This window comes from Mobula hypostoma, chromosome 7, assembly GCF_963921235.1.
Source record: "Mobula hypostoma chromosome 7, sMobHyp1.1, whole genome shotgun sequence".
In the NCBI taxonomy this organism is placed as follows: domain Eukaryota; kingdom Metazoa; phylum Chordata; class Chondrichthyes; order Myliobatiformes; family Myliobatidae; genus Mobula; species Mobula hypostoma.
Window position 1 is genome coordinate 169459801 of NC_086103.1, and position 20242 is coordinate 169480042.

General features: G+C 41.3%; 1 protein-coding gene across 1 annotated transcript in view; it reads left to right on the top strand.

The window, feature by feature from the left end:
• The window catches only part of LOC134349753 (SH2 domain-containing protein 1A-like), a 105212-nt gene that overhangs the window by 36527 nt on the left and 48443 nt on the right, over positions 1-20242 (top strand). The window contains exon 3 of the mRNA XM_063054568.1: positions 17057-17198. Coding sequence (XP_062910638.1) covers positions 17057-17198 — 142 coding nt within the window. The remainder of the gene's footprint in view (positions 1-17056; positions 17199-20242) is intronic.

Consider the following 20242-nt stretch of genomic DNA (forward strand, 5'->3'; position numbering starts at 1 on the left):
TTACCAGAATCGGGAAGACAGCGAGCACACTGGAAAGTTCATGCATTTTTCTATCATACTGTTCTTTGTAAGCACTCAAAACATCCTGCAAACCTGCCCTAAACGTGCGTGCCCTTACAAAATTAAAGCCATACTTTTCTGCAATCACTGCAGCACTATCAATCGTAGCGAAAATCTCACGCAGTTCAAAGCTATGGCGGCTTGATGCTGGGTGTAGTTCCTGGGGAAGGAGCTTCGCTCTTCGCCACTCTCGATGCTCGGGGTGCGTGCTGCCTCTATAATGGCTTGTTGCAAAACAAATGCTGAACGCTATTTTCGATTTTCGCCTTTTTTCGTAAAAGCGAAAATCCTCTTCAGATTTCTTTTGGTTAGTGAAAACAGGTACTAATGTAGGTCTTTCATAGAAGCGAAGTGGCGTAAAGTGAACTTTCATAAAGTGAGGGACACCTGTACTTGGTTCATACTCCTGCAAGTTAACGAGTTTCAAGAACAGTTTCAGATACTTTCTGAATGTTGGAAGAGTTTCTGTGTCTACCATCCTTTTTGGCTGTGAGTTCATGATTCTCGCACCTCCACATATGCTGCCTGACTTGCTGAGTTCCTCCAGAATTTTACATGTGTTGCTCATGATTTCTAGCATCGGCAGAATATCTTGTGTTTATGACATTTTCCTCCTCAATTTTTCACTAATTCTTCTTCAAATAACGTAGATAAGTAACCATTGTAGTTATCACATAATTTTATACATCTTATTTAAAATTACCTTCAGTTTCCTTTGTTCCAAAGACAATAACCCTGTCTAAGTTAGCCTTTCTCTTCAACTGTTGTCCTTGAACCCTGCCAACAGCCTCTATAATACTATTATAGGGAGTGGAAAGTTCAATATGTATTTATTAGGAAGTGCATGCATTCCCATCAAGATTATTAAATAAACAATTTGGTGGAAGAAAGTGGGTCGAAGAGACTTTGTGGCTGCACTGTTATTGATTATTGTGGCTTGTGTCCCCTTTTACAGTCTCCCTGCATGTCCCTCAGACTGGCCCAAATCGGTGTAGTTGATATCTTCCAGACCTTTCATGGTTGATATGATGGTTGCACTATAGTGCTCAACTGGAGAATCTAGAATGTGATCCCATAAGAAACATGGATTGTGATTTATGTCCACATTGAGATGGCAAAAATAATTGATTTTGAAGGTATTTCTGTATGGCTACATTTGACCTCATGGTGGTAGGTGATGCTGTAGAGCAGGGCTTCCCAACCAATCTTGCCATGGACACTTACCATTAATTCAGGGATCTGTGGACCCTGGTTGGGAACTCCTGCCATGGGGGGAATTAGTATAGTGCATTCTAAATGTTTTCTACGTTGTTATGATGTGGATAGAATACTGTTTGAATTAATAGACAGGTATTCAGAGTGATGAACAATTGACTCAAATCCCATCACAAAACCAAGGAATTTAAATTTAAATACTTGGATTAATCTGGAGTCTCAAGTTCGTATCAGTAATAATTATTGCTTTTTAAGAGAAATATCTGGTTCACTAATATCTTTCAGAGAAGGAAATTTGGCATCCTGTCTATTTGCACAGGATACCCAGTCTTTGAGTAAATCTGGATACAAAGTGGTGTTCATGACTCTGTAAAATACCTTTCAGATTTCTTTGTTTATTCATTTTCTCGATTTGGGCATCCCTGAGAAAGTCAACATTTACTGCGTATCTCTAATTGCCCCCACTCCCATTTGGATAAGCGGAGCAGCACTGTGAGGATCATGTTTTTTTTGATTTCTCAAGTGCCTTCAATACCATACAGCCCTCATTGCTGTGGGAAAGCTCTGTTCAATGCGGGTTTGCACTTACATTGTGTCCTAGGTAATGGACTACCTGAATGGCAGACCACAGTTTGTGAGGCTTCAGAGCTGTGTGTCAGACATGGCCAAAGCAGCACTGGGATTCCACAGGGGACTGTATTGGCTCCCTTCCTGTTTACTCTGTATATTTCAGACTTTAGATATAACACTGAGTCATGTCATCTGCAGAAATTCTCTGATAACTCAGCAATAGTTGGGTGTATAAAGGGAGGATGGGAGGATGAATACAGGGCCCAGGTGGAGGACTTTGTCAAATGGTGCAAGCTGAATCATCTGCAGCTCAACATCAGTAAGACAAAGGAGATGGTGAGGGACTTTAGGAAGATCAAGCCCGCATTGCTGCCTGTTACTATTGATGGTGAGGATGTGAATGTGGTGAGGACCTACAGTACCTGAGGGTGCACCTGGATTGCAGACTTGAATGGAGCACTAACACATGGGGCTATGTATAAGAAGGGCCAGAGTCACCTCTACTTCCTGAGGAGACTAAGGTCCTTCGGAGTATGCAGGCCTTTCCTTCATATGCTCTACTAGTCTGTTGTCGCTAGTACAATCTTCGATGTGGTGGTGTGCTGGGGAATGGCATCAACACACCCAATAAACTGACTAGAAAGACTGTCTCTATCATAGGAGTCAAACTGGACAACTGGAGGCTGTGGTAGAACAAAAGGCCCTCCAGAAAATTCTGGCAATTCTGGACAACGGTTCTCACCCTCTGCATGCCACCTAGGCTGAACAGAGAAGCACTTTTAGTACAAGATAACTGTGCTGCTCCAAAGAGTGCTCTATGAGGTCATTCTCACCCTTGGTCATTAGGCTTTATAATGAGTCAACCTATAGCTGGGGAAGTGATGACCCCCTCCTGTTAGACTGTTAAGCCTCTGTTTAGCTCTGTTTACCACACTCTGCTATCACAGACATCCTGGCAATATCATCACTTCCTATCTGGATGGTATGAATGTGCACCATAACTGTATAATATTACATTAATTCTTGCACTACCATCTTATCAGTGTGAACTTGGAAATCTTGTACATCTATTTTTAAGGTAACTTATTTTTTGTTTTTACTTACTGATCTTCTCATATTTATATATCGATGCTCTTGTAATGCTACTGTAAAGCTATAATTTCCTTTGGGATCAATAAACTAACTATCTATCTATCTACTGTATCTATTTATCTATCTAAGGTGGTTGTGAGCTATCTCCTTGTTCTAAAGCAAGATCTCTATGGAAAACAATATCTTGGCCTCCACGGCTGCTGCCTGAGCCACAAAGCTCCTCCAGCAGTTTGGTTTTTGCACCTCTTTTATCTTTTGCAGTCCTACAGAATGGAACACCACAGTTCCAGGATTTAGACCAATTAATAAGAACATAAGAACATAAGAAATAGGAGCAGGAGTAGGCCATCTGGCCCATTGAGCCTGCTCCACCATTCGATAAGATCCTGGCTGATCTGACCATCTCCACCTACCTGCCTTTTCCCCATAACCCTTAATTCCCCTACTATGCAAAAATCTATCAACTTTATCTTAAATATATGTACTGAGGTAGCTTCCACTCCAAAGATGAATCCAGATTGGCATGGTGTGCAACTTGGAAGGGGACCAACAGGTAGAACATCGAACAGCACTGCACAGTACGGGCCCTTTGGCCCAAGATGTTGTGCCGACTTTTTAAACTATTCCATGATCAATCTAACCCTTCCCTCCCACATAGCCCTCCATTTTTCTTTCATTCATGTTCACATCTGAGAGTCTCTTAAATGCATCAGCCTCTAGCACCACCCTGGCATTAGATTTCTAGACATTTACACTCTCTGTAAAAAAAACTCTGATATCTCCCCTATTTTTTCCCAATCACTTTAAAATAATGTCCTTTGCCATTAGTCATTGCCACCCTGAGAACAAGGTGCTGATTGTCCACTCTATATATGCCTCTCATAATCTTATACACATCTGTCAAGTGGCCTTTCATCCTCCTTTGCTTAAAAGAGGAAAAACCCTAGCTCACTCAACCTTTCCTCAGAAGACATGCTCTTTGATCTAGGCAACATCCGGGCAAATCTCCTCTGTACTCTCTGTCTAGCAGTGGTTCCAAACCTGGGGTCCATGGACCGCTTGCTTAATGGTACAGGTTCATGGCATGATAAAGTTTGGGAACCCCTGCTATAAAGTTTCCACGTCCGTCCTGTAATGAGATAACCAGAGCTGAACACAATACTCCAAGTGTAGTCTGACCAGAGTTTTATAGAGCAGCAACATTACCTCGGCGCTTGAATTAAGTTCCCCAACTACTGTAGGCCAACACACCATATGGCTTCTTAACCGCCCTACAACACAAACAGAATACTGGCCAGACAGAATCTATGGAAATAGTCAATGGTTTGGACCAATACCCTTCATCAGAACTGGAAGAAAGATGAAAAGTCAGAGCAAGAAATTGGGGGGCACTGGAGGAAGACGTACAAGATGCTAGGCGATAGGTGAAACCGGGAGAGGGGGAGGGGTGAAGTAAAGAGCTGGGATTCTGATTGTTGAAAAAGGTAAAGGGCTGGAGGGGGGGAATTTGATAGGAGTGGGTAGAAGATCATGGAATAAAAGGAAGGTGGAAGCGCACTAGAGGGAGGTGATGGACAGGTAAGGAAATAAGGTGAGAAGGGAAATGGGAATGGGGGGAAAAGAGAGGGGCGCAATTATCTGAAGTTTGAGAGATCGATGTTCATGCCATTAGGTTGGAGGCTACCCAGACAGAATATAAGGTGTTACTCCTCCAACCTGAGTGTAGCCTCATCACATCCGTAGAAGGGCCCATGGACTGACATGTCGGAATGGGAGTGGAAAGTAGTATTGAAATGGACGGCTACTGGGAGATCCGCCTTTTTCTGGCAGCTGGAACATAAAGGCATCTTGAAAATATTCCAGTGCCTGTCTGCCTTGTGTTGCAGATGGTGGAGAGGCTTTGGGTTGAAAGTAGGCAAGCCACTTTTGACAGCCCAAGCTGCTGATGAAGGTAAAGGATTTACGTGCTGACCACCAGGCGAAAGGCCCAGCAAACAAATCAGTTGAGGGACCTCAGTTGAAGAAGAAAGTCTTCGCTAATCTTCATCTTTGCCTTATCTGCGATTCCGAGTCTGAGTCTGGCTGGAGGCCAAAGACGGCCTGTCCTGGGGTTGGTGGACTATGTATGTACGTGGGTAGGTGGGTGGGAGGGAGGAACGGGGCTTGATTTGCTATTGCTATTCTGTTGTTTGTTGTATTCTGTGCTGTTATGCCAAGCATTGTAGGAATGTTACATTGGCACCTGAATGTGTAGCAACACTTGCCCGCAGCACATTTTGGTTGTTAATGCAAACAATGCAATTCCGTGTATGTTTTGATGATAAACGTGATAAACAATTTTAAATCTTGAACCTTGATCTCTGACTGACGCCTCTGTTGACGGATCAATGAGCACATTCTGCCTGCTTGCAGCAGCGCCTGCCCTTTGTAAGTGAAGTTTTAAAAGAGGATAGCGATAGTTGTTACTTTGTCAACCTTTGACCAATAAAAATACACTTGGTTTGACCCGAGGCAACAGTACTGGAGCTGACCCTGAAGAAAGCTGCCCAGAGAGATCTATGAGTGGGTGCCCTGCTTTCTGATACTGGTTTCTCCAAAGCAGGTCATCTGTCAACTGTGAGATCATCAGCTGGGCAAAAATATCCCATAGGGAGAACAGAGACCATAGAAGAGCACAGCACAGGAACAGGCTCTTTAGCCTACAGTGTCTGTGCTGAAGGTGATGCCAAAGTAACATAACTCCCTTCTACCTGATCCCTCCACCCCCACATATTCATGTCTCTATCAGCCTCTTAAACGTCATGGCAAATGATAAACAATAAAACACAATTTCTAATCAGAATCAGGTTTATTATCCCTGACATACGTTGTGAAATTTGTTGTTTTGTGGCAGCAGTGCAGTACAAGGCACAGAAATTATTTAAAGCCACAAAATAAATAATTAGATAGGTAGATAGGTAGAGCAAATGAGGAATAGTGAGGCAGTTTCATAGATTCATGAGCTGTTCAGAAATCAGATGGGGGAGGGGTGGAAGCTGTTCCTAAAACTTTTGAATGTGAGTCTTCAGGCTCCTGTACCTCCTCTTTGACGGTAGTGTTGAAAAAATAATGAGTAATGAGAATTAAGAAAAATAACTAAAGGCTAAATAGATTGCAATATGTACAGGAGTTTAATAGCATAAGTAAACCTTATACATACTAAAAAATATATATCTTAAAACATTATCTAGAATCACAATATACATGTACAAAATTGTTTTTATTAGGCCAGAAAGTTTTCTTTGATGCAATTAGAACTAGTTAAATTACTAAAAACATATTCAGACCTCATGTAACAAAATTTTTAGAGAGATTATAAGCTGTTAGCTAAAAGGGAGAACTTGCAGCATTTACACCCCTCTTTTCACATCGCAGCAGTGGAAAATACAAGCAGTTTCAAAGTCCTGGAGTGAATATCTCGCACAGCCTCTCATGGTCCTAGAAGACATTCTATGCAATCAGGAAAGCTCACTAACACTTCTGCTTTCTGAGGAGGCTGAAGAGAGCGAGACTTTGCACATCTATACTCATATCATTCTACCGTTGCATAGTTGAGAGCATACTATCAAGCTACATCACTGCATGGTACAGAAACTGCACTGTGGCGAACAAGGAGGGTCTACAATGGGTAGTCAAAACTGCCGAACCCACCACTGGCATTAGCCTACCCGCCATCAAGGAGATATTTATGGAAAGGTGCCAGGAAAGGGCCAGTAACATCGTGAAGGATTCCAGCCATCTTGCTCATGGAATGTTTCTCCCACTCCCATCAGGGCAGGGCTATATAACAACTGTGCCAAGACTACCAGACTACCAGACTACCAAACTCAAAAACAGTTACTTCCCAAGCAGTAAGGATGATCAACACCTCCACCCTCTAACACACCCCACCACCACTACTTTATCATTTCCTGTCAGTCACCTTATGTACTGACCCTCCTGTGCCTAGTGTCACTTTATGGACATACAATCAATCTATGTATATTAGCGAGGCACCGTGTTTTGTCCTTGAGCAAGGCACTTAATCACACATTGCTCTGCGACGACACTGGTGCCAAGCTGTATGGGTCCTAATGCCCTTCCCTTGGACAACGTTGGTGTCGTAGAGAGGGGAGACTTGCAGCATGGGCAACTGCTGGTCTTCCATACAACCTTGCCCAGGCCTGCGCCCTGGAGAGTGAAGACTTTCCAGGCGCAGATCCATGGTCTTGCAAGACTAACGGATGCCTTTACTTTATATTTATTGTGTTTTTATTATTATTGTGCTCTTTATCTTGTGTTGTTCTTGTCCTACATCATATCCAGACTAACAATTATTTCATGCTCTTTTATACTTATGTGCAGGAAATGTCATTAAACAATCTTGAATCTTGAAAAAGCTTGCAGATACTGGAAATTGAAATCAAAAACATAAACAGCTGGAAAACCCAGCAGGTCAGACAGCATCCATGGAAAGACAGACACAGTGAACATTCTTGGTTGAAGATCCTTTGTTTGTACCAATCAAATTGATTCTATTGGAGTTGTTCAGACAACTTGTAGGATTTGGTGTTCAGCTAGGCAGGTATAACAAAATTCCAGCTGCTGTGGATTCATTATCAGTTTCTGCATTCACGACACAGAATCAGGTTCATTGTTTTGAACACTGTCGGATAAATGCCATGATTGTTAACATATTGCACAACAGGCTGTTTGCGGTAATATTTGCACTTGGTTGTGCTGAGTGTGCAGTTCTCATGAAATCCCACTATAACTGCAAAAGGTTTGCATCAGCTGAGCAGCTGACAAGTACAGTACACCCACCTCAATGTGGCAAGAAGCTTTTGCAATGTGATTTGGCTGCTGTGCTTCCTACACTGAAGCTCGCTTCCAAAAGTACTTCGAGTTACATAAAATATGTGCTTATTTAAAACTGGGGCACGTAGAAATTTATTTTTGTAGCGTGTGGTTAGGCTCTGGAATTCTAGAGGATTGTGGCTAGATCATTAGAAGTTCAAGATTATTTTTGAAAGATCGAGGGATTGATTGGTGGCTGTTGGGAACTGGTATAGATGAGATGAGATTTGGGAAAGATCAGTTGTGATCCCATTGAGTGGCCAAGTGGCTTATACCCTTTCTATTTTGTTGTGTCTATTGGCCATAAAGCACATCTTCAGCCACTGTGATGTTGTAAAGGGCACAATAGAAATGCAAGTCTATATTTGTTTGAACATTTGGAAGTTGGATTTTAATGTCTTTGAAAGCTTTAAACCATTCTTTACAAAACCCAGCAGTGGTTGTTGTTGGATTCCACCAGCAATCTCTCCCAACTTCTTTCCAAGAGCTGTTGAATTGGCAAAGGTCTAGTGGTCTTGCCTTTGCGAGTATGGGGTGGCATTCGAGCATCTGTACATCAATGAAGGGGAGAGATGGAGAGGGGGAAATCAGTATTCTACCACATAGAGTGCATATTCTAAACATCTGTTTCAGAGAATCGAGTATCTTTGACCCAGATGACTGAACTATCACTCTTTGATGCACATAAAAACCAGACTGCACCTGTTTTTCATCAGATATGCACTTGCAATATTACATAGATGACAGCATTCATTACCATGCAGATACTTTCTCAAATCATAACACAAGTTTATACCACTGGTGTGACATGGTGAGTAATGGTTTATTTGCAAAGATTTATTAATATCATGGATTACTTCTGTGCATAGTCCTCTCTGAGCTGCGTGAGTGCACGGCCACGCAGTAACTGAAATGCTCCTGTGCACTTCGCCTTTGTTGCTGCGCAGCTGGAATTTTCTTTTGTACAATGTTAATATAATTTTGAAATCTGTTAATATAATTGTGAAATACACTGTAATTAATTATGTGTTAATGAATAGAAGCCATAAATATTCTAAATAATAAACATACCGCAACCCTTACTTTGAAACATTTTAGAGCCTCAACCTATTTACATCGTCAGTGTTTCAAGTTACAACACTGTTACAAATTGTAACAATAAATCTTATTGTTACAATTCAGTCTTGTTGCAAAAATTCAGTTTCAATGAATTTAATCAAATACAAATCCAGAAACGGACTACAAATGGAACATTTGGATGATCTCATGAAAATCAAGACGTATCTTTCATCTGGATGCAAAATTAATCTGGACAGCGTTTATAGACAATGGGTTTGTAATAAAGACAGATGAGAAAAAGTTTATGAAACTTGAAAGCAACACACACAAAGTGCTGGAGGAATTCAGCAGGCTAGGCAGCCTGTATGGAAAAGAGCAAACAGTCAATGCTTCGGGCTGAGATCCTTCATCAGGACTCGGTCTGAAATGTTGACTGTTTAATCTTTCCCGTAGATGCTGCTTGGCCTGCTCAGGTACCCCAGCATCTTGTGTGTGTTGCTTTGGAATTCCAGCATCTGCAGAGTTTCCCTTGTTTGAAACATGAAAGGATCTCTTTGTTGTACTGTATTTCATTATACCCCTCAGTTAATACATAAAATCCAAAGTATGTGATTTTTCAGTTTTCATTCTAAATATTCATAGTATACATATTACAAAAAAAAAACACTTAAAGTACTGCGCAGTTTACAGGCCATGTAAAAATTTCCAGCTCAGGGCAATGGTTGTAAAAAAAAATCACAGGGACTGTTGCTTCTGTGTACAAGATGCAGTTTCACCCCTGTGCCCCAACCGTAACATCGTCCCTATACCCCGTCAGATAGCTCTCTTTAAGTCTTCCTGCCGTTTGAGGTCAGGAAACCTAGGTGCCGAGGGCATTTTGTTTTCCCCATGTCTGTACTCAATGGGCTTGTATTCCTTTTTTGACGGTTGTGTTCACTTTTAGGGTACGCAATGCAAGTGATTAATGCTTTGTACAAAGCAGTACTTGAGCTGGGCATCTGTGTCATGCATCAGCTTAAAAATGAATTCCCCCAGCAGTAATACATTTCCATCATCGTAAGGAACTCTCTCCATCCCTTCACTATAGTTCCTAATATGTAACAGTTTAAAACTAATTGACAGAAGAACCAAAGGCAGTACAGTAGGTCTACATGGAGTGATGTGGAGAGGATGTTTCCTGTAGTGGTGGAGCCTAGAACCAGAAGAGCTCTAACCTCAGAAGAGGAAGATGGCTCTGCTCTATTGGGTGGCTGTGGTGGCATGTATGTGAGCACATTGGGAGATTGGACCACGGTGAACAGAAACTGTGAATCTGAAGATAATGGATCATTTTAAATTAACTCTATTGCCTGAGAATAAAAGAAGAGATTGGGGGACGGGGTGGAAATTGACGGGCATATAACTGGAAATAGATTACTATAAGACCATAAGACACAGGAGCAGAATTAGACCATTCGGCCCAAAAATTCTGCTCCGCCATTCCATCATGGCTATTTTATCATCCCTCTCAAACCCATTCTCCTGCCTTCTCCCCGTAACTTTTGATGCCCTGACTAATCAAGAACCTATGAAACTCTGTTTTAAATATAAACAATAACATGGCCGCACATGGCAATAAATTCCACTGATTTACTACTGTATGGCTAATGAAATTCTTGCTGATTTCTGTTCTAAACTTTAGAGAGAGATAAGTGGAGCTGTGGGATTGATGGGTTTGCTCTGCGAGCCATCACAGACTTGATAGAATGTTCTGCAAAAGTGTAAAATTTGAAATATGATTGAGCCTGTTCAAAATTAAAAATTATTGAAGACTTCTAAACAGTTTTAACTGATCTTTAAAACCTCACGGCCTGAAAGATACTGAAAAACATTACAAAATCTTCACAGCGATCAAAGTCTCTTGCAACTATTCCTCTCAACTGAATTGATGGGAAAGCACTTTCTGTGAAAAACAAACGTGTTTCAAAACAGAGCAAGCTGATAGTACTATATTTTCTATTCTATACAAGGATGAACTTCCAGGCAAAGATATTTATTGGCCCCTTCTCACGAACACTGTCAGAGTTAATTCACTGTTGCACAAGTGTTTTGTGAACATGAAGCCATGAGGGATTTAATTCGTTCAAGACCACAAATGCCAATTATTTTTTATTTTAGCTCTATTACCTTGGCTCTTTTCACAAGACTGTCTTGGCTTGTTTCACAGTGTAGCCTTGAATTTAAGTCAAGAGAAACTAACCTTAAACATCTTGTAGTTTCAGCAAACAGTTACACAGAGTCAGCTAAATGGTGGCCTGATGAATCTAAGACAGAAGCAACCCAGGAGTGAAATGATTTTAATTGCTTCGGTGTGTCTATATTTAGTACAAAACAGTGAGCTACCTACAAGTAGAAAGGAAATGAAAGCTTTAATCAATTGATTAAACCAGATTCCAAGTTTTGATAGTTTATGTGACTAGGCAAATAATGGTGACTTGGACTATTGATCGAGAGACATGAGTATTAATCCCACCATTGACAAGGAGGAAATTTAAATTCAGTTAATTAGCTAAAGTGGAGCTTAAAAGAAAAGCTAGTTTTAGTGTAGTGACAATTATAGTAAAATCTCACCTGGTTCATTAGCACCAAAGATCAAATACCATTCTCTAGTCTGACCTGTTCATCAGACCTACAACAATGTGGTTGGCTGTTTGTTCTGGTTCAAACATATAGATGCCATGGCCCCTAGCACCTCTATTTCCTGAGGAGGATAAGGAAATTTGGCATGTACTCCAATGACCCTCACCAATTTTCATTGATGCTCCATAGAATAGCCTGGATCCATCATGGCAGATGCTGTACCTAAGACCAGAAGAGACTGCAAAGAGTTGTGGACACAGATCAGCACATCATGGAAATCCCTTCATAAACTCTCTCATTGGCTTGGAAGAACAGCCTTACATGATCAAAGACCCCTTCTACCCTGGTCATTCTCTCCCTTTTTCCTCTTCCTTTGGGAAGAAGGTACAGAAGTTTGAAACCATATATCACCAGGCTCAAGCACAGCTGCTGTCTTGCTGTTAACAAGACTATTGAATTAACCCCTTGTATCATTCTTTACCTGGCAATCTACCTCATAATGGCTTTGCAACTTATTGCCTGCCTGCACTGCACTTTCTCAGTTATTATAACACTACACTCTGCTTCCTGCTATTGCTTTTCCCTTTTACTATTTTGATCTGTTGATGTGAAGAAATGAATCTGTATGGATGGCATCCAAAGCAAAGCTTTTCACTCTACCTCGATACACAAGACAATAATAAACAAATTGCCAATTATCTGCCTCAAAATCTGGTCTACAAGCTCTTCAGAGATGGGCAATAAATGGATAGCCAGCAAAGCCTGTATCCTGCAGCTGAATAAATATATTCTCCATATACTTATACGTCCATACAATGAATATCATTCTCATGTGCCATGTCGTATGATATGGGTTATCATGGTCTTCCATTGGTCTTTAATCTAAGAAGTTCTAATGAGCTCTTCAAAACCTTTGCCTGTCCATCCCTTGATGTAACTCATGAATGTCATGTGCAGTTGACCATTGTGAACATGAAGATGAAATATACTGTTAACAGGAAAGAACAGACTTGAAGCACTGACAGTGGAGTACACACCAAGATGGTTGAAGTTCAAAGTGTTGGATGTAGTAATGAAGTAAAACTGAAAAAGAGAAGAAAAGAAAAAGAAAAAATGGATGACAGATGAAATTCTGGATCTGATGAAAGAAAGACAGAAGACTACGCCAAAGAACAGTGACAAATATAAAACTTTGAACAAAGAAATCAAGTGAAAATGTAGGGAAGTAAAAGAACTATAAATATACCCTCTTATCAACTGCACATATTCATGAACAACTAATGTACTTAATTCCAGCTGCTTCAATTTCAACGTCAGGAAAATATAATGAGACAAGGGCTTTTGTTCAACACCAGGAGTGGTCTTCCTCATGGAGGATTAGAAAAAAATAGCTGGCCTAAACTCTTAGCCCACACTAGACACACTGATGTGTCTTTGAGTCTCCGTCTAATATTTTGTTGGCTCAGAAAAGAAGTTTGATGGAACCGGAAGGAGGTGGTTGTTATTGCTCTTCTGAAATATGAATTCCTGCTGCCATTTGGATTGCTTGATCAAAGTTGCTCAAGTTATGTGTCAATCTGATGGGATGGGGTGTCAGTCAAATGATTGGGTGAAATTCACAAGAGTGCTGTGTGTTTGGACAAGTTGACAGTCATAAAGCATGATATCATAAATATGCTAAGGAAACTGCAGTGATTGATTTGAGTAACAGCTGTTGCTGCAGCAAACCTAATCTCCCATATCCATTCTTATAACAAGCAGTGGTGCAATGGTTGAATTACTGGAATAGCAACAGGCACTTTAGAACCATGAGTCCAGATCCCACCATGGTGGCTACCACCATGTCTGGTACTTCTTTCCCCACCTGTTGAAGAGTCTGTAGTCCTCATATTAGCCTTAATAGTGACTCAGAAACTCACAGAAGAAGTAGTTCTCTTTATTCCCAAAGAACTATCTAAGAAGAAGATGAAAAAGAAGTGACAATAGTAATTAAAAATATGTATGTTTTTTAAAGAAGTATTGAAAGGTCCAGACTGAGTGGACGTGGAAATTTGTTTCCAGTAGTGGAAGAGAATAGGACTAGAGGACACAGCCTCAGAATAGAAGGATGCCCCCTTAGAACAGAGATGAGGAGGAATTTTTTGAGCCAAAGGATGGTGAATCTGTGGAATTCATTGCCACAGGTGGTTGTGGAGGTCAAGTCAGTGGATATATTTAAAGTGGAGATTGATAGGTTCTGGATTAGTAAGGGTGTCAAATCTCATGGGAAAAAGGCAGGAGAATAAGGTTGAGAGGGAAAATAGATAAGCCATGATAGTGGAGTAGTGGAGTAGACTCAATGGGTTTAATGGCCTAATTCTGCTCTTATGTCCTATGGCCTTATAAAATGGAAACTAAACAAGACTGTTTACAATAATGGTAACCTTTGAAAGTACTGGATTGTTTTGAAAGAATCATCTGCTTCACTAAAGTAAAAAAAAATTGCTAGTGTATTTGAATACATAGAAACATAGAAAAAGACCCTTCGGTCTCACCATTCAATATGATCCTGGCTGATCATATGCTTCAGCACAACTACACCCACATCTCCATATCTCCTAATCTCATGTTATACTTGTACAACTTTACCAACTTCCTTTTTTTATCAACTTACCATATATAATACATGTATTAAGAATTTGCTGTGGTATGTTGGCCCAATGTGCAACAAAAAACAACATTCACCAATTATAAAGAGTAAAAAACTAAATAAAGTTAAGACGTTAAAGCATGAATATGAAATAAGTGCATAAATACATAAATACTACTGTATATTTATAATGCATTATGAAAGTGCGGTGCAGTGATGGGGGCCATAGATAAAGTCGGGTTGGGGGAGTGGTTTGCTAACTGCAATGACTGATCAGATTAACTGCCTGAGGGGAAAGACATTTAAGATGGCATGAACTTCTTTGTTTTAATAGCCCTATAACGTTTTCCAGGGATGGCTTTACAGGAACATCCCAGATCTTGTTGTTAACTTCCCCTTTTTAATTTCTTTTTAAAAGACATTTCGATGAATTAATGTAAGACTAAAGTTGTAGTTTAATTATTTGTACTTTTTGACAAAGTCTTCTATTTTACACAGTCCAGTATGTGGTGGTTCATCCCCACTTGCTGGCGGAAAGGGGTGCAGCAATTACATGATAGTTTATCTCCTTTCTTATTTTTCATTGGCTAAGTGTTAGCACATTGGCCATGTGATGTAGACAATAGACAATAGGTAGGCCCTTCGGCCCTTCGAGCCAGCACTGTGCAACCATTGATAGGATTATTATTAGCTAAAGAATTTCTCTTATTTCAATTATAAAGGTGATGGATTTTTCAGAGTCTCCATCTTCTCTTTTCTTTTTGTCTTCTCCAAAGTTGTTTATCATTGAATCTCCGCTTTGCTTCTCAGCTCTTCACTTAGTTTGCTTAGTATTTGTCTGTTTGTTTGAACTTTAGAATAAACGATCGTTAAGAATGAAGACTCCTCACCATTCTTGATGCTTGGAAGAACCCTAAGGATCAGAAAATAACAGAGATGCAACAGTATTCAGATGATAATCTACCTTTCTTAACCTGAAATGGCTCTGAATTGAGTTTTTATTTCGGGATACATCATGGTTACAGTCCAACTTACACCCATGTTACCAATTAACCTACTAACCCGTACATCTTTGGAATGTGGGAGGAAACCTGGAGGAAATCCACATGGTCACCGGGAGAATCCTTACAGGTACAGCAGCAGAATTGAACCTTGGATGTTGATGCTGTAATGACACCCCAGGAAAGAAGAAGCATTCCTGAAGATGATTTTCTTGCTTGGAAATATTGCATGTTGCAGCTTCATTTTCAGACACACTGATTAATACTGGGAGTTTTGAACAAAGCAATAAACATTTCTGTAACATTGATGAAGGGTCTCGACTCAAATGTTGAATGTCTATTGATACTGCCTCAACTGCTGAAAAGTTCTTCCAGCATTTTGTTTATTGCTCCAGAGTTCTAGTGTCTGCATTCTCTTGTATCTCAAATATCTATATAACTCCTATAACATAGAAGGATGTGCTAAAGCACTCTTCGAGTTACAGTACAGTGCAAAAGTCTTAGGCACATACCTATTCTTATATACCTAGGGTGCCCAAGACTTTTTACAGTACTGTACTTGTCAAGGTGGAGCAGAGAGTGAGCTTGTAAATTTGGCAGGAGCAAAGAGTGTTGGCAACGGTGATGGTGGAGTGCTGCAGGAGGGGTGTGTGGGACAGGTGGCAGAGGATTGCCAGGGGAGGGGGACGATGTGGGTGCAGATAATCCCAGCCTTGAGATACCAGCCAAAGTCATTTGATTCCAAACAATTGGATTATCGTTCACTACAGAATGTCTCTCTGCTTCCTACTCCCTCCTCTCTCCCTTTCCCTTTTCCCAACCGTAATTCCTCTCTCCCTGCCTCCTTCCCACTCTCTGCTGATAATAGAGACCCATATCAGAACCAGGCTTATTATCACTCACATATGTCATGAAATTTGTTTTTTTTAGCGGCAACAGTACAGTGCAATATATAGAATTACTACAGTACTGTGCAGAAATCTTTTGCACCCTGAATATATATATCTGCCCAAGACTTTTGCACAGGCACTGATTGTTGAATAATGTCTGGCCAAACCAGAAGTGAGGGGTTTAGTCGTGGTGTTCTGAAGCTGAGTGTAAAGGGCATCACGGTGGAGCATGCTGATAGAGGCCTCCAGTGTCCCAAAGTAGGGAGCTGTCTGTGTGGTGTGTACACTCTTGTGATACACTTTCATAGGACAAAGAACATAAAACATTGCAGCACAGTACAGGTCCTTTGCTACACAATGTTGTGGTGACTTTTTAACCTATTCTAAGATCAATCTAAACATTCCCTCCACTTTTTGATCATCTATGTGCCTATCTAAGAGTCTTTTTAATGTCGCTAATGTATCTGCCTCTACGATTACACTTGGCAGTGCATTCCACGGACTCACCACTCTTTGTGTAAAAAATTACCTCTGACATCTTTCTGTACTTCCCTCCAATCATCTTAAAGTTATACCCCGTAGTATTAGCCATTTCCGCCCTGGGAAAAAGTCACTGGCTACCCACTCGATCTATCTCTGTGCGCTCCAGTTTCTTTCCAGATTTGAAGATCGTGAAAGTGCTGGCTACTGTAAGTTGCACTTAATGTGTGGGACAGAGGCAGAATCTGGGGCAGTTGGTGCGGATCAGAAGAGAATAAAAATAGCACTGATGTACTGTAAATTGCTGCTTAATGGTCAGCTTGGGCCCTTGTGGGACTATGATTCATAAAGGTAGGTTTCAATTTACATCATAAAGGAAGAAGTATATGGGTCTGGGGCTGGGGGAGGGAAGCAACTAAGTGACAGGGGAGGGGTTGACAATGTTGATTGGTTCAGGATGCATTAGGCTTCGTGTGGTTACCAGCTAGCATGATGAACTCTGTCTCAAGCTGAACCATCCGATGTAGGAATCTAATTTCTTTTCATTTTGTTCTTTCCTGCAACAGACATTGAAAGGCATTCCTCCTCGTTATTTCAGTAGCATAGAAAATCTCCTTGTAACATACAAGAAACCAGGCCAAGGACTTGTTGTACCTCTGTTACATCCAGTGGAATGCAAAGCACAAAAAATCCAAGACCAGAACAAAGGTGAGATCTCATGTGATTCTAAAATAACATGAACCCGTTTATATATTAGTGAACAGGGAAATAAGAACATCACTGGAAAGCTCATATTTATGTGGTACTGATGCACTTATGAAATTTTTAACCATTTTCCATGAAGGAGATCAATTACTAAATTGTATATTTAAGATAAATCTTCCTTGAAATGAGTTTGAGCACCATAATAAGCAGAGGTAGAAGGCTTAATTTCAATGGAACAGTGGGATTGGGCAGAGTAGATTTGTTGACATTTCTGCCTGCTACACTGTGATCCCATCACCAGTCACGCCCCCCTTTCCCGACCTTTCCTTCTTTCTACAGGGATTACTCTCTCCTTGACTCTGGCTCCCTCACTCGTCTCCATCCATCCCATCCCGTTTCTCAGCACCTCTCCTTGCAACCATAAGATGTGTAACACCTGTCCCATCACTTCCTCCTTCACTACCTTCCAGGGACCTAAATCCCTTCAATCCTTTCAGCTGATTTGGAGATTCAAGTGCACCTCCTCCAATCTTGCCTGTTGCATCTGGTGCTCTGCTTGTGGCCTCCTTTAGGGCAGTGAGACCAAGTACAGAATACTTTGCCGAGCACCCGTGCATCATCAACCATGACCATTTGGAGTTCCTGTTTACAGGCCATTTTAATTCCCCTTCACATTCCCACACCGGCCTGTCTATCCTCAGCCTTGAGGCCAAACGCAAACTGGAGGATCTCATATTCTGCCTTCGTAGTCTACAACTGGAACTGTGGTCACCACAGTAGCGCAGTGGTTAGTGTGATGCTACTACAGTTTAGGGTGTTGGAGTTCGGAGTTGAATTCTGGCTGAGTCTGTAAGGAGTTTGTATGTCCTCCCCATGACTGCGTGGGTTTCCTCCAGGTGCTCCAGTTTCCTCCCACAGTCCAAAGACATACTGGTTAGTAGGTTAATTGGTCATTATAAATTGCCCTGTGATTAGGCTAATGTTAAATAAGTGGGTTGCTGGACAGGACACCTTGTTGGGCTAGAAGGATCTATTCTACATGGTATATCTTAATGAAATAAATGAAATAACACAATGGCATGAATATTGAATTTTCCATTATCAGCTAATTGCTCTCCCTCTGTCCATTTTCTCTGTCCTCTGGTCTATCCAGTTCCTCATACACCCAGCCCAGCTTCCCATCACTTTGTTTCTATCCCTTCTTCCAACTACTCCTTTTGCTTATCACCCACACACTCCTTCCACTGAGTCCCTGCTGCCTACTGTTTCCAACTACCCTCTCCACCCTCTATTTGATTCCATGCTCCACCTTCCTTTCCCATCAGATTTTGTCACCTCCATTAATCACCTCCCAGCCTCTGTCACTATTTCCACTTTTCCCTCCAGCACCCTTCCTCACCTGGATCCATCTATTGCTAGCAAGCTCTTGCCCCACCCACCTGTCACCTCTTTAAACTGAATATCTTCCTTCCACTCTTTCAGTTCAGGTGAAGGTTCTCAACCTAAAATGTCGACTGTCCATTTTCCTCTGCAGATGCTGACTGACCTGCTGAGTACCTCCAGCAGTTAGGTTATTTGACTATAAGACTATAAGATTTAGGAGCAGAATTAGGCCATTTGCCCATCGAGTCTGTTCCACCATTTCATCATGGCTGATCCATTTCCCTCTCAGCCCCAAGCACCTTCCTTCTCCCCACAACACTTTATGCCCTGACTAATCCAGAATCTATCAACCTCTGCCTTAAATATAACCAATGACTTCGCCTCCACAGCATTCATTGGCAATGAATTCCACAGGTTCACCACTCCCTGGTTAAAGAAATTTGCTCCATTCCAGCATCTGCAGTCTCCTGTCTCTCCAGGTATTTTCTCATTTGACACTGACACAATGAGCTGCAAAATACTCCTTCTGTCTCATAAATGTTCTGAGATTCAATGATTGTCAGTAAAATCTGAAAGTTTACGTTAGCACTGAGAAGAGGTGTGTAAAACTGGTATCCTGAGGGATAATCTAATGCTGGATATGTTCTGCTTTTTTGAACACACTGATACTGCAGTACTGTATTGGGCAGAAGGCACAAAAGGCTGAAAGCATGTCCTATCAGGCTCGAGGGGAGCATTTACCTCACTGTTATAAGACTTTTAAGTAGTTGCCTGGTATGATAAATTGGACTCTTGACATCACAATTGACCAAATTATGATCTTTGATTGTAAACAAGGTGGGGCAGCGGAAACCTGATTGGATGAGGATTAACCAGTCGGGAGACAATGATTGCACATTGCATTGAGATAGAAAAAGTTAAAACAATGACAATGTAATTGCCACAGAGAAAGTGTAGTTCAGGTAAACAAGAGGTTGAAGAATAAACTCTTCTTGGGCTTCCAGGAGGGATGGACTACGGGGATGTAAGTACCACCGGATTAGCCATACCCAGGCATCATCCCTGATGAAGATAGTAGAGTTTGTCATCGAAACATCAGTTAAAATCAATACCTGTATCTCGCTGGAAGGCCAAGAAGAGTTTATTCTGTAACCTTTTGTTCGCCCAAACTGCACTTTCTCTGTGGCAATCATTTTAACTTGTTCTATCTCAATGTGCTGTGTAAGCATTTGATCTGAATGAACGGTTGGGTGGCACAGTATTGAAGTGGTTAGCATAATGCTATTATATTGCTGGTGACTTGAGACTTTGGTTGCCTGTTACGTGGTAGTGTAGTGGTTAGCCAAATGCTTTTCAGTACCAGCGAGCTGGGTCCAACACCTCATATACCGTCTAGGTAGTTTCCAGCCCCTTGGTATGAACATAGAATTCTCCAACTTCCGGGAATTCCCTCCTCCTCCCTTCCCCTATCCCTATTTCACTCTGCCCCCTCCCCCAGCTGCCTATTACCTCCCTCATGGTTCCGCCTCCTTCTACTACCCATTATAGAATGCCTATCCCCTCCCCCACCCCTTTATCTTCCCCCTTACTGGTTTTTCACCTGGAACCTACCAGCTTTCTCCTTCCCACCCTCCCCCCACCTTCTTTATAGGGCCCCTGTCCCC